Below are 15,981 nucleotides of genomic sequence, written 5' to 3' on the forward strand. Positions count from 1 at the left end.
CTTAAACTCTCTTTAGTCTTCCTTTCTTTGTTTCTCTCTCTCTCTCTCTCTCTCTCTCTCTCTCTCTCTCTCTCTCTCTTTCTTTCTTTCTTTCTTTCCTTCCTTGCCCATTTAGTTTCCTTTAAAAGACTGCGGGCTACATTAAGGGAAATGAAAAATACATAATGACTAAATGCTAATGAGGTTGTAGTAAATTTATTACATTCTCACCTTCCACATGGCAACACAAAATGGCATAGCACCTTTGGAAAACAAGATGGCAATGCATATCAAGAGCCATTTAAATATATTTATATCCTTTGATCGACTAATTCCACTTCCAGAAACTTATACTAAGGAAATAATACTTTTAAAGTGAAAGGCTTAGTATTTTAAATGGTAGGGGGGGAAAAAAACAAACCATAAATTGCTAAGGAATGATTGGGTCATTTTAGATCCACTGAAGGAATGCAAATCAATTACATGTAGTGTCATGAGAAATGCTTATGATATATTGTGTTCAAATCAGAATATAAAATGATTTATACTCTATGAATACAGTTAATTGAAAACTACGTGTACAGATAGGGAAAGTTCTAGAGGAAATGAAAATGTATTTGTTAGGATGCCAGGATTTATAGTAAATTTTCACTTATAGTTCCACTAGTATTAGTATAATGTGGCTTCTTTAGTAAATAATAAAATAATAAAGACAGATTAAGACAAACCAGTGAATGTGTCTAAGTACGTTATCCCCATAGCTGCAGGACTGAGATATTAATGCAGATTACAAGATACAAACATGGTTGAACACAGACATTTGCCTCCTGTCTACCAATAGTCCACTCAAATGACAGTTTTAAAAAATTAAAGATATAAACATATAAGGACAAAGACAATAGGGAAGAAGAAAATAAAAATTTGAGAGTTTTAAAGCACATGAGGAAAGCTGAATCATAAGGGCGTGTTGAGAAAGCTGGGAAGAAACCTGATTTCCTCTGCAGGGTCCCTGTAGAGTCTAAATTGCCAGCACCAGCTCCCACAATATGGGCTTTAGGCAAGGAAGAGAAGAGTCTTCTCTCTGGAATCTGACCAGCCCGTGAGAAAACCGAAAGACAACCATACGGAGAAGGCCAGACAGCAGGTGAAACTATGGGCACAGAGCTTACGTGATCATTTTGTGCTTTGTTCTTGCATGTGAGCAGCTTGTCAAGAATCATCAGTCACTTGGGAAAAACATCCAACACGAAGAGAACAAAGTGAAGGAGAGAGAAGGAATCAGTCAAAGAAATAATTCAAGAAAACTTCTCCAAGAAGAAGTTGAGAAGAATATGAGTTTTTAGGTTGAAAAGACCCACTGAGTATGAAAAACACCACGGACGAAAATAGACTGTCAAAAAAGCCCATAATTCTGAAAATTTTAACGCACAAAGAGAAGATTCTACAAGCATCCATAAAGAAGCGATGGCTTCTATACAAATAATCAGCTCCTCATCTGTTGCACTAGCCTCATTTCAAATGCTTAATGGCCACATGTCACTAATGGCTATCATTTTGACAGACAGGTAAAGAACATGTCCATCACTGCCGAACGTTCTATCGGACAGCACTGCTCTAAGGACCTCAGCTCCTGACTTCTAGCAAGACTCACCCTGTATGAGATTACAGTTCCTGCATACTCTCTGCTGCCCACTTTTCCTTGATTACCTTTTGTTTTGTTGTTTTGTTGCAAGATGAATACATATTTTCTTTTTAAGCTGTGCATGTATCAATGTCATTGTCTTTATCTTGTTTTGCAGTTGTCTTTTCAGCAATGATATCTGAGACTATTACAAATCAAGACCTGCCTGTGATCAAGTGTGTTTTAATCAATCATAATAAGGACAGTGGTTCATCAGTGGGGATGTCATCATCATATCCCACGGTAAAGTAACATTAATATAAGTTTAGCTATTTTCTCTGGAACTATACTTCGTAAGGTACATACCATGGCTAAATGGGCCTTTTAAAAATGTATTTAAGTATATTATGTACTCATATCTGGTGCAGGTAAGTGTCTATACTCATGGCTACCTGGCTCCATCAACAGTCACGCCCTCTTTGGGTTTGATTTCAGGAAGACACTGATACTCAGCATGAATAGGTAATAGGAATTTTCCTTTCTCCTTAAAGAGAATCCAAGCTCCTCTCTCAGACTTGAGTCCCCAATTTCCAACTGTCTCCTGGATATACATCATAGATTTTCCATTTGCTCGTTAAAAATCCACCTCCATTATTTGTTTCATTTCTATTTCCCCAAACCTGCTCCTATTCTGGTATTACTGTGTTTCCCCGAAAATAAGACCTAGTTGGACCATCAGCTCTAATGCGTCTTTTGGAGCAAAAATTAATATAAGACCAGGTATTATATTAATTTTTGCTCCAAATGACGCATTAGAGCTGATGGTCCGGTTCGGTCTTATTTTTGGGGAAACACAGTAATTGATTTCTGCTTTTGGCCCTGTCTAGTTCCCAGGCTTGAAAGCTCAGCATCGTTTTGGAGTACTTACTCTTCCCTTGCCTTCACTTTCGGTCAGTTACCAAGTCTTGTCAATTTCCTTTCTTTACTAGTTCTCACGTAATCATTTCATATTCTCTAGCCTCACTGCCACTTCCCTAATTCAAGCCCTCATTAACTCCCTCACAGTCACAACAATATTGTAAGTGGCTTCTTCCCTTTGCAGTTCATCTCAAATGGGCTGCCAGACTTCTTCCTGAAGCACAGCTTTATCTTTTACTGCCTGATTTGGGACCTTCAGTGACTTTCCATTACGTAGATTGACATGCAGATTGCTCTATAACCTGTCTCAGGCTCCTTCAAGTTTCAGCCTTGATTTTCATTACTTGTTTCCTTCTTGCTCTTCATCAAACATAGCCTAGGTATTTACTCATATGAAAGAAACTCAAGTGATAGAGAACTGAAAATATTAGAAGTCTATGAGTATATACAATAAAAAAATGAATCTAAATTAGCCAATTCCATAGACATTTCCAGTTAAGGAAATTTTCTTTTCCATAGGTATAACACATAAACACATGGCATGATAACCTACGTGCCCTCCCAAAAAATCAGAAATATTAGAAATATTCTCAAATTTTAAAACCAGCATGAAATAGATTTTAATGACAACATTCTACATGAATGTAAGACACCTAATTTAATGCGTGACTTTCTTATGCCAGAAGCATGGTTGGTTTTAATCTTTTTAATAGATATTAGTATCATAACACATTGGCTTATTAATAATTATAGCATTTTGCATACACAGTATTTCAGTGGAGACAAAAAAATTTAACATTACCAGTTGTTTTAAACTTTTAGTGTTTTTTCAACATAAGAAATAATTGCACACATTTAAGTGTTTTCTGACAAAACAGTCTTAAAAAAATTAATGATGATTGGTCTTGGCTTCTAGTAGTAAGTCCAGCATTATTTTTCACATAGAGTGAAAACTATGTTCTCATGAGATATTCAGGAGTATATTAAGACTCAGTAGTTCTTAAACAGCATTAAACAAACAACCACACAAATCCTGGCAAAGGGGAGCAGTTTTCACTGTGTACTTTCATCTCCTTGAAGTCGAGGCTGTTCCATTTGGGCATTTTCCCACTTCACTATGAAGTGGATTGTTAGGGTGTCGGTGGCTTTTTACAAAAAGTTTTTTATTTCTTCTACAGCTCACAGTTCTCAGATGAGATATCTTTCTGCAAATCCTACAGTTCAGAAATGTCTTGAATAACCGAGCACTGTCTAGGAGACAAAACTTGTCCATGCAACTCTAATATAAAAGCATCTACCTACTGAGCTATATTACCCATATGTCCTGGAGCCAAAATAAGATGATTTTACTGTTCTCACGATATACTCATTGTTTAAAATCTGAATATTTCCATAATTTATCATTCCTTTTTGAAGATTAAAGTGGTGTATGCTGAGTTTCTCCACTGCAAAGTTACTAGTTTTCCTTTGTGATTAACAAATATTTGGGGGGAAATGTAGATATCCTTTTTCTCCTCTAATTTTCACCTATTGATTTTAACTTCTGTTGGTGGATCTTGTCTGCAACAATTATTACTGTGATGTTTGCCTAATGATGATTTTCTTATTCCCCGCATTCCCTCTACATTTATATAATTGGTATTCTTCAGGGATGAAGAGCTATCCCTTCCTCCCATTTTACTTTTTTATTTAATTATTTTTTTATATCAGTATGGACTCGTATTTATTTTATTCTATAATCCAAAACAATCATTTTTATTTTGTCGTACAAATGGTTTCAGTGTTGGCCATTGGGAGCTACTTCAGGTTGTCTCCTTGTGTCCTTTCAACATGTCCCCATCTTTTTTTTTTTTTTTTTTTTTTTTTTTTTTTTTTTTTTTTAGCACTTCCTTACTTTTTGGCACTACAACACAGTTCAGGCTCATCTTGTGTTTTCCTTGCCTCAGCCCTGGAATTAACCACTCCTCCAAGGAGCACTGGTTTTTGTGTGTGTTTTTTTGTTTGTTTGTTTTTAATTTATTGGGGTGACAATTGTTAGTAAAATTACATAGATTTCAGGTGTACAATTCTGTATTACATCATCTATAAATCCCATTGTGTGTTCACCACCCAGAGTCAGTTCTCCTTCCATCACCATATATTTGATCCCCCTTACTCTCATCTCCCACCCCCCAACCCCCTTACCCTCTGGTAACCACTAGACTATTGTCTGTGTCTATGAGTTTTTGTTTCTCATTTGTTTGTCTTGTTCTTTTGTTGTTTTTGGTTTATATACCACATATCAGTGAAATCACATGGTTCTCTGCTTTTTCTGTCTGACTTATTTCGCTTAGCATTATATTCTCAAGATCCATCCATGTTGTCACAAATGTTCCTATATCATGTTTTCTTACCGCTGAATAGTATTCCATTGTGTATATATACCACAACTTCTTTATCCATTCATCTATCGAAGGGCATTTTGATTGTTTCCATGTCTTGGCACTGGTTTTTTGGAGAGTAGTATTTAGAAACCAAGATCTCAGAGCTGGATGGTCTCATTGCTACTGGGATGTCGTTGTTTCTAGGCCCTGTCAGCAGGCAGAGCTAGGAGATATACGTATGTACCCTAACCTCCCTCCCCACTCTGTTTGTCTATCATCTCTACATCTATCTATCTGTATCTATGCTAAGCTCATGCTGATAATTCTGATTTCAATTTGGCACCAAAAGATTCATTCTAGTTTGCTCTCTTTCCTCATTTGTACTTACCTCTCTGACAGTAAGAAGCCTGGCTTTCATTACCATAATTTACTTATGTATTCAATCCTAGTATATACATAAACTAGTTTCAGAATCGTTAACCCACAAACCAGTGAGAAACAGGTTTACTACTAGAATGCAGGATTTGTGTTACAACTCTTTTTGTGTTTAACCATATTATATCCAAAGTATAATTTCCCAAAGTTACTTAGGTTACTTCTTTTCTTTCCCACTCCTTTCACTATGGTTATGTTATGTATTTGTTACACGTTAAGTTCATTCGGTTTGTGTTCCATTTTGAGTTCCTCTCATATCCTGGTTGGTTTTAATTATTTATTTTCTGAGTATATGAAACATGACATGGTCCTAAAAGGCAAAGCTATATAAAAAGGTATACTCAGAGAAGTACCACTCCCTCCTCATCCATTACCAAGTTTCCATCCTTTTCCCACCGACCTCCTGTACTTAACCAGTCTCTTTAGGTTTTCATTATTATTCCCGTATTTCTTATGCACAAATGAGCACATACATGTGTATTTTCTTATATCCCCTTCTTTTTTACATGAAGTTTAGCACATTTGAAGGTAGATACTTTTCACACTTAGCTTTTTTGTTTAACAGAATATCCAGGAATCACTCCCAGTCAGTTCAGAGAGACAGTTCTTTTTCTCTGTACAGCTCCATTGTGTGGATGTACCATCGTTTATTCAACCACTCTCCCGTGTATGAGCATTTAGGTTGTTTCCAATATTTTGCAATTACAAAGATGCTGTAGTTAATTGTTAGAATTTTATTCCTAGAAGTGAGATTGCTAGTTCAAATGGTGAGTGCATAAGTAGTTTTATTCAGTAGTGCCAAATTCCCCTTCTGTACAGAAGGCTTGTACAGTTTGCATCCCCCAGCAATGTATGACAGTAGCTGTTTCCTCACAGCCTCACCAACAACATGTGTTGTCATACATTAACATGTGTGCCAGTCTGATAGATGAGAAGTGATACCTCAGTGTTGTTTTAATTTATGATTCTTTAATTATAAGCAAGTTGAACATTTTCTCATATGTTCAAGGGCCATTCTTGATATCCCCCCTTTTTTTTTTGATGAATTGTCTATTCATCTCATTTTCTCATTTTTCTACTATGTTTTTGGTCCTGTGTCCCTCAATTTTAAAAAAAATTATTTATTAGGAGCATTAGTCCTTTATTTGTAATATATATTGCAAATATTTTTCTTCTAGTGTGTCAGTTTTTTAAAAAACTTTGTTCTATACTCATCATCTAAGATTCAGCCTCATTGCGGTACTTCAGCGAGATATCCCACGGCCCCAGCTTGGAAGTCACCTCTGCCTCCTCCGAAGTTCCAGAGCACGGAAATTTACCTTTCAGGGTAGTTGGTATCTTTCTGTGGGACACATCATATTTCACCTTGTGTTTCGCTTATTTCTTCCTATGAGATTCAAAACTCTTAAAGGATAATATTAGTGTCTTTTCTTCCTACTTGCAGAGTATCCAGCAAAATGGTCTAGCACTTGTCAGATATTGATCAAATGAACTTATCTGATACTAACTGAATAACTGAACAAATAAAATCATAAATATGGCTTATGATCAGTAGCTACCCTGTCCTTCACTTGAAGAAGCTATTTGTGTGTGTGTGTCTGTGTGTATGTGTGTGTGCTGTGCTACCTATTACCGTATTTCCCCGAAAATAAGACCTAGCCAGACAATCAGCTCTAATGCGTCTTTTGGAGCAAAAATTAATGTAAGACCCGGTCTTATATTATGTTATATTATATAAGACCCGGTCTTATATTATGTTATATTATATAAGACCCGGTCTTATATTGTGGTAAAATAAGACCGGGTCTTACATTAATTTTTGCTCCAAAAGACGCATTAGAGCTGATTGTCTGGCTAGGTCTTATTTTCGGGGAAACAGGGTAGGGAGTAAGAGGTCCATCAGCAGAAGTTGCCACCATACCTTCCTCTCAATATAGCTGAATTTTTTGAAGTAGGCAAGAAGCCTATGGGGAATATCTGCCCAGAAAATATTCTGTTTTTTAAATTCCCTCTAACATAGAGGGAATTTACTATTACTATGTAGATTCTTATCTGTGTACAATAATCACAAAAACATTTACCTATGTATTATGAATTTTGTAATTATTGTCTGTATATTAGTTTGCTGGGGCTGCCATAACAGGGTATCATGGACCTGTGACTTAAACAACAGAAATTTATCGTCTCACAGTTCTGGAGGCTAAAAGTCTGAAATCTAGATGTCAGCAGAGTCGGTTCTTTCTGAGGGCTGCGAGGGAAGGATCTGTTCCAGGCCTCTCTCCCTGGCTTGTCGGTGGCTGTTTCACGTCCACACAGCGTTCTCCCTGTGTGCATGTCTTCCCCAAATTTCCTCTTCTTGTAAGGACACCAGTCATGCTGGATTAGAGCTCACCCAAACAGCCTCATTTTAACCTGATTACCTCTGTAAAGACTTTACCTCCAAATAAGGTCACATTCTGAGGGACTGGGGGTTAGGACTTCAACATATGAATTTTGGGGGATGACACAATTCAATCCATAACAGCCTGTAAAGCATTTTAGAAATGCAGCCTAAAGTTATCTATCTTTTCTTTAGAGACTTATAATTAATGGGATTTTCAGTCAGCGATATGTGCTCAATGAGTTATGACATGCTTCCATGCTGTGGGAAGTTGGTCAACATGTATTTATTTAGGAAAGCTTCCAGCTAAGAAGAGACTTCATTGGACATGCACTTGTAGTAAATTCATGTTGTTTCATCCATGACACAGCCATCAGAATCCCCGGAGGACCTTGGCTGTGCCTTGAGGCCTGAGAGCACCGAAGCAGTCTACGAAGCGGCCAGCGTGGAAGTAGACATGGCTGCGTCCATCACACTGCAAGTACTGGTCAACACGCCGGGGGACATCTCCTGTCTCTGGGTCTTTAAACACAGCTCCCTGGATTGCCAGCCACACTTTGATTCACAAAACAGGTAAGGGAGGGGACTGGATGTGCAAACAGAAGGATTCGGGGAGGAATGCTTTCTTGCCTTTAAAATACTTTTTGCTTCATTTAGAGTTTCTTTTCAAATTTCTGTCCATGTCCATTGTAACTCTTATCTCCAGTGAAATAATGAACTAAAAATATTGTTAGAGCACAGACACATAACGTTATAGATTTGTCAAAACCCAGAGGATGTACGACACAAAAAGTGAAGCTAATGTAAACTATGAGCTTTAGTTAATACAAATATTGGTTCATCAATTGTAGCAAATGGAGCACACCAAGAAAGATGTCAATAATAGAGAACACAGAGTGTGGGGGTGGGGGAAACGGTATTTGTGCGATTTCTCTGCACTTCCTGCTCAATTTTTCTGTAAATCTAAAATTGCTCTAAAAAAGTCTATTTTAAAAATTATATAGAAGGGTGGCCGGTTAGCCCGGTTGGTTAGAACGTGGTGCTGGTAGCACCAAGATTGCCGATTTGATCCCCGCATGGGCCACTGTGAGCTGCGCCCTCCTTAAAGTATGTAGGTATATATATATATATACACATATATGTACATATATATGTATATATGTGTATATATATATGGAGAGAGAGAGAGAGGTAGAGAGAAATAGTTAGGGCTTAAGAAAGCAGCAAGTCACTGGTAAAATGTAAAACAAATAATGAAAAAACTATATGGGATTCTTAAACTGTCTTGTTTTTTAATTGGATTTTGTCTTAAAAATGAAAAGTTAGAAAGTTTTCATTGCATTCTAGTTAAAGTAGTAAGACACTCCTTTCCGGGAAATGTTGGGGAAAGAACATTTCGTTTTATCTATTTTATTTCTCAGTATGATGAGCAGAATTACAATGTGATGTCCACAAAATATTTTAGTAAGAAATTGGTCTGTGTATGAGGAACATTGGTCTCATGATCCAGAAAAATATTAGCCGAGATTTGTGGGTTGACATCAAAGCCTGTATCTAACTCTGTCGTGATTGCTGTCTCCTAGTGTCACTTTCCTCTTGTTGAGACCAGATAAGGGCAGGAAACAAGGGTCACAGGCCATTTAAATGCCCCCTTAATAATTCTAAGGCTGCCTTTCTCTCTAGTTCTTGGGGGTGTTCTGATGCTCCATAGCTGTATAGGAGGCATAGTCTTTCCAGAAACAAGGCAGTAAACGGCCTATTGGGGGGTTCAGACCATTTGAATGAGTAATGGGGGAACATCCCTGTGACTGGACTTGAGTACTTCTGTTTGTTTCTTTAAGGTCAAACTCTTAAGTAATTTTCAGGACAGTAGCTATAATTCTGAAGTTTGGTTCTAAATTTCGGAACACGTTCATTTTCCTTTCCTCTTTTGAGACTGTATTACTCACTTCTGTTTTTCGGTTACTTTTGCCTTGGGGTTAAACCCAAACACTCTTCTATTAAGAATATTGACTAAAAACAAATGTTCGGGTAACCTTATTTAAAATTTGATGTCACAAAAGTTCTCACTGCAAACAAACAAACAAAAAGTTCTCCCTGCACTGAGACCAAAAAGCAAAGGAAAAACCTAGGGTTTTTTCACTCAATAAGAGGTGGACTTTTTCGTTTTAGGATAGGCAGCCCGTCTGTTAGCCAAAGTCACAGATCTTGGGTGGATTAGTTACCTTAGTACCAAAACATTTTCAGTGACTTTTTCATAGTAGAGAATTATAGAAAATTTTATCTGGACTCTGACTTGTAGCCGGAAAGATTGAACACCTAAGCTTTGATAACTGTCTTATAGTTTTGTATGATATGCACAAGAGGTCACAAATGATACAAGGAGAGGGAATCGTCCAGAGAAAGAAGGTACATCACTAAAATATCTGCAGAAAGAAATCAAATGTGTAACCCACTAATTTACTGTCTATGTGGATACAAGCACAAACACTCTTGAGCTCTGCTGCTGGGAGCACTGAAGCGGAGCTTCTCTAGTATAACCTGCATTTGGATGGCCTGGGGATCTTGTTAAGATGAACGTTCTGGTGCCGTAGGTCTGGGTGGGGCCTGCGATTCTGCACCTCCATCAACTCTCAGCTGATACTAACACTGTGGGAGAAAAACCACACTTTGAGTAGTAAGGATCTAAAAGTCAGGAAATGTACATTGAAATCCAACATTACTCAACAGAGAATATTTTTAGGTTTAACAAGAATGGGTATCACCAAACACACATCAAAGCGGTTTCTTTGAAGAGAATGCCCCTAGCCAAATTTATCTTCACCAAATATCTGAAAAGTTCAAAATATGAACATTGAGACATCTCCCTCATTACATCCATGTGATATGTCAGTGTAATTATTACTTCATAGGAAAATGCCTTGTGTAGATTTTGCTTCAATTCTTTCATCTAGAGAGAGACACACAAACAGACTGTTTTTTATCTCAGTGTATCTTGTTTGTACAGTGATCTGGTCCTGCAAATGGGTGGTGGCCAGATAACTGGGCCAATTTGACTGTGGAGGATGCTTTATGGTTGAAGGGAAGGTCGCGCCAGTGCCGCTGGGAGCACACCATGAGCCTGTGCATTTTGGGGTGGGAGTTTTCCCTCCAAGGGGTTTGGGAAGCACGAGGTGAAGGTGGTGGAATGGAGGTCCCTCACTCTCAAGGGAGGTCTGGTTAAAAGTCAAGGTCAGGGGCGGCCGGATGGCTCAGTTGGTTAAAGAGCGGTGCTCTTAATGACAGGGTTCCCGATTCGATCCTCACATGGGCCACTGTGAGCTGCGCCTTCCACAACTAGATTGAAACAATTACTTGATTTGGAGCTGATGTGTCCTGGAAAAACACACTTAAAAAAAGAAGTCAAGGTCAAACTACAGAGGCTCAGGCTGAATGTTGGGCACATGACATAAGCTGTGCTTTCCACAGAGTAACCATCCGTGTCATAGTCAGAGATGGAATACAGGAGCCACCAAACCACCTCTGACTCAGGATGAAATTTTGTTTTTAGTTTCACACATTTTCCAAAATAACCAGTTCTCTTTCTTGTTTTTCAGAGGAGTTGTTTCTATGTTCATTTTGAAAATGACAGAAACCCAAGCTGGAGAATACCGACTTTTAATTGAAAGTGAAGCGACCAATTACACAATATTGTTTACAGTGAGTATAAGAAGTAAGTGCAGCTTGCTACTAGGTCTTCACAATTGACCATGATGTTGTTTGGAACCCATGGGCTTTTCCCAGCTTCTCTAGATCCAATATTCAGGTTTTCCTCAACATGTAGTTAAATTGATTGAACTCACTTCAACTATCCATGTAACCTGTGATATGACCCATGGACTATCAGAGTTAGCACCCTGAAAAACCCATGACATCCTCTATCCAGACCCCTCATTTTTTTTCAGTGACAGATGATTGACAGGGAGGAAGACATTTTGACCTTGGACTCAGAAGACCTGGTTTCTTATTCTGGATCTGATACGACCACCTTTGGCAGGTCACTTAATCTCTTGGAGCCTTAATTTCCTTATGTAAAATAGGGATAAAATGCATATCTCATGGGATTGTAAGATCCTTGCACTATCTCATAGAACTCTCTGAGATGATGAAAATGTCTGTGTCTGCCATTTCCTGTGTGGTAGCCACTGGCCACAGGTGGCTGTCGAACACTTGAAATGCGGCCAGCGTGACTGAGGAACCAAAGTCTTAATTTTATTTAATTTGAATAAATTAAAGAGGGAATTTAAGTAGCCACATATAGCTAGTGGCTACGGTGTTTATACAAATGCCAGATCACTAAGCAAACTATAAGGAATAGTTCAAATGCTCTTGACCAGGGGGGCAACCGTGCATTGGCAGAACTGCCGCCTGCATGTGTCTTCTGGCTTTTTGTTTCCTCCCAGCTGTGCACAGGCCTAATGCTGTACACCCTGGATGCTTTACCTCCCATGACAGTCAAGGACTAGAGATGGGCACATTCACATAGGTCCTACTGCCTTTAGTGACTGGGCAAGACTCTGAAAAACTCTGGGTCTGTGCCATTTTTAATTAGGTTCACTGGCCACACGTTGGTATGACTTGCAAGCCCCCCCTCCATGTCAGTGACTGGAAGTCACAAAGCCACGACGTGGTGTATGTGCGTCCAGCACAGAGGTCCCCGGGCTCAAGAGTAACCACAGTTATCCTGCTGAGGGTGTTCAGCATGTACCGTCTCCATTCTCACTGTGCTTCTGCCTTCACACAGGTGAGGAAACGGACAGCCGAGAGGTGTGGTGAAGGCCACAGCTAGAGTCAGGTTTATCCAGGTCTGCACTTTCCTTCCTGTACCACACTGCACTGGGGCTTGCACTCAAAGCTAAGACAGAAAGAGCACATGTGGGCATTTACAGTCCCAAAGTGTCATTTGCCTGGGGTTGGGGTTGGGGTGTTAGGTTCTAAAGTCAGCCTGTAGGGCAAAAATTAGGTAAGGACAAAGTTAGTCAAAATTTGTTCTGAAAAGCCCTTCATTACTCTGAAATTTACGGGACCAGAACCCTAGAGTCTCAAAAGACAACAGGTACCTTTTGTTGCTCTTTTATTTTGGTCTTGTTCCCTATCCCCTCTCCAATCCCTGACCTCCCTCTATGGGACAGTAAGTCTTCTTGCTTCAGGTTGGAAGAGAATAAGAGATTTCTTGCTCCCTTTCTCTCTCTTTTGCCAAATGTTTATGGTTGAATTTGTTTAAGGTAAGCGGGCATCTGCCGTGGCCCTATTATATTTAGGGTACCTTCTTTTCACTTAAGATTTACAGTGTAAAAACTTACCAACAGTCAATTCAAGTAAATTGTTACCTGTTTTTAGCATTCTGTTGGGTGGTGGGGTTCAAAAAAAAATCAGATGGAGGAGACTTGGCAACAGTCAGCGTGAAAAAGAGGAAAGGGTTTAGTGAACCACAAGTTCAGTATTAGCCAACAGTATGGCATGGTTGCTAAAGAAGAAAATCTGAATCTTGGCAGCGTTTATGAAAATATAATGTCTGGGTTAAGGAAATTGGTAGATTATTATTTTCAGTTCTCCATTTTTTTTTCCAGATGAATATTGACAAAACAGAGCAATCAGGATAGTGAAGAATTTGGAATTCCTTCAGCTAGGAGCAACTGAAGGAGTCGGGAATGTTAAGCATAGAGAAGGAAGCAGTTTGAGGACAGGAGTAGATTGATTGCAGTGCAATGTAGAGGAAATTCTTCTGGCATCAGAGTCAGGAAACCGGGCTAACCAATTAAAATACCTTATCTCCCTTGACTTTGGTTCCTGGTTTTAAATATATGAAAGATTGTCATGTGGAACCAAAGCTACACTTTAAAAAAATTGCTCTAGACAGTAGAATTGAGACCAATGGTCAGAAATTACAGGGAGAGAAAGTTAAAACCACCACAAAATGGGAAAGCTATTTGCAATTCACATAATGGAGAAAGGATTAGTAGTCATAAAAGCGCTCCTATAAATCAATAAGAAAAAAAAAAGTAGAAAAATGAACAAAAGACATGAGTGGTCATTTCACTTTTAGAATATGAAACCTAAATGGTCAATACACATGTTACATTAATAATCGAGAAATGCAAATTAATACCACAACAAGATACCATTTTATGCCCACTAGATTGTTGAAAATTTAGAATTCTTGGTGAGTAAATATGGAGCACTAGGAAACCTCATATCCTGCTATGTAAATGGAAAGCAGTGTAACCACTTTGGAAAACAGATGTCATTAACTGTAAAATTGAATGTGCTCATGCCACATAATCCAGAAGTTCTACTCCTAGGTATATCACTAAAGGAACTTACACACTGTCTCAGTAGAAATACACAAAATGTTCAAAGCACCATTGTTGGTAATACAAAAAACTGGAAACCACCCAAATGCCCACTACAAGGAGGAGGAATAATAAGTTTGTAATCTATTCACCAATGGAATGCTATATAACAGTAAAAAGAAAAATGAATGAAGTATAGTACAGGCAAAACCATGGATGCGTCTTAAAAACATAAGGTTGGATGAGAAAATGAACTTGTGCAAGACTACGTATTGAGTGATACCTCTTGTTGTAGCTCAAAAACAAACAAAACAACCTAGTATAGTGTTTAGGGCCATATATCTGTGATGAAAACATTTTTAAAAGCATGGGATTGATAAGCACAAAATTCAGGATACAGGTTACCTAGGACTGAGATGGGGAGAAGCACAAAAGTAGACTCAGGTGTTTATTAATATTCTGGTTACTAAGTTGAGTATGGGTCCATGGGTATTCGTTTTTATTATTATGCTTCAAAATTTACACTTCATATATTCTTTTGTGTATACACACACACACACACACACACACACACACACACCAGGGGGTGCCAAAATATGTGTACAAGTGGACACTTTGGTCAACGTTGCTCAAGCAGTAGTTCACCATGATCAGAAGTGTCTGGATGCTGATGGTAACCACTTTGAGCGCCTCTTGTCATTGCAGAAGTCAAACGTGACTTGTATTCATCTTTTGTTATTGGTATATATCGAGTATTACAATTTTAATAGTTTTTTCCTTTCTTAAAATGTGTATACATTTTTTTTGGCACCATCTGTATATAAAGTACTATATAATGCTTTAAAATAAAATTTATTATAGGAAGGGAGATTGGAATCTAGCATAGGGACTTAATTAAAAAGAAAAATAAGGTGTGTTAAAAAAAGTGGAACAATCACTCGGAGGCAGTGAACTCCTATTCCTAGAGGGCTCCAAGCAGAGGTAGAAGGAAAGTTTACATGTTAAGAATTGTGGGGGGAGAAGGGTGGGAGAGGGGCACAGTGTGATGGTCAAATGTGAATAGAAGGCTACACTGAACCTCTCAACTTGGTTCCAGTTCTAACTCCACCCTACTACTGTGTTTCCCCGAAAATAAGACCTAGCCAGACCACCAACTCTAATGCGTCTTTTGGAGCAAAAATTAACATAAGACCTGGTATTATATTATATTATATTATATTATATTATATTATATTATATTATACCCAGTCTTATAGTAAAATAAGACCAGGTCTTATATTAATTTTTGCTCCAAAGACACATTAGAGCTGATTGTCCGGCTAGGTCTTATTTTCGGGGAAACACGGTATATTTCTGCCTAGATCTAGGTAAAATTATGGGAAGAAAGTTGGGTCTTAAACTATATAAGTATGGCTTTTAAGCTTTATGTTGTTTCCAGTGTTCCTTTTCCAACATGTATCAATATTTGTAATTTTCCAGGCTTCACTCCACTCAACTTTAGTTCTCTGTGGATTTCTGAAATGCCCAAAGAAATTGGCTAAGAGGATAAGTACTAAAGTTAGCATTTCAGCCAGAGTTGAATTTAATATATTGATGAGGAGAGGATACATTATCATATATATTTTGAGTGGAGCAGAAGACACTGTTATGGTGTGAAATACTACCTTTTCTTAGTGATGTAGAATTCTTTTCTGAGGGGGCTGCTAAGACAATTATTTTAAAAATATTAAAATGTTCGTAATTTATGATGCCTTAGATACACTGCTTTACACATTAAGGAGACCGTACTTTAGAAAAATGGAAAATCAGGACGCTTTGGTCTGCATATCTGAGAGCATTCCAGAACCGACTGTGGAATGGGTGTTTTGCAATTCACAGAGTGAAAGGTATGACATGCATGGAGGTAACTGCTGATTCCTTTCTTTTCGTGGTCTTTTTCTAATATGGTTGACA

General features: G+C 38.2%; 1 protein-coding gene across 1 annotated transcript in view; it reads left to right on the forward strand.

Moving 5' to 3' along the window:
• FLT3 (fms related receptor tyrosine kinase 3) overlaps positions 1–15,981 on the forward strand; it is a 62,484-nt gene that overhangs the window by 10,149 nt on the left and 36,354 nt on the right. Inside the window, exons 2-5 of the mRNA XM_019736600.3 lie at positions 1,779–1,903; positions 8,067–8,269; positions 11,293–11,408; positions 15,785–15,914. Coding sequence (XP_019592159.2) covers positions 1,779–1,903; positions 8,067–8,269; positions 11,293–11,408; positions 15,785–15,914 — 574 coding nt within the window. The remainder of the gene's footprint in view (positions 1–1,778; positions 1,904–8,066; positions 8,270–11,292; positions 11,409–15,784; positions 15,915–15,981) is intronic.

Source organism: Rhinolophus sinicus, chromosome 16, assembly GCF_057876585.1.
Source record: "Rhinolophus sinicus isolate RSI-liver-muscle chromosome 16, RSI-T2T, whole genome shotgun sequence".
NCBI classification, from domain to species: domain Eukaryota; kingdom Metazoa; phylum Chordata; class Mammalia; order Chiroptera; family Rhinolophidae; genus Rhinolophus; species Rhinolophus sinicus.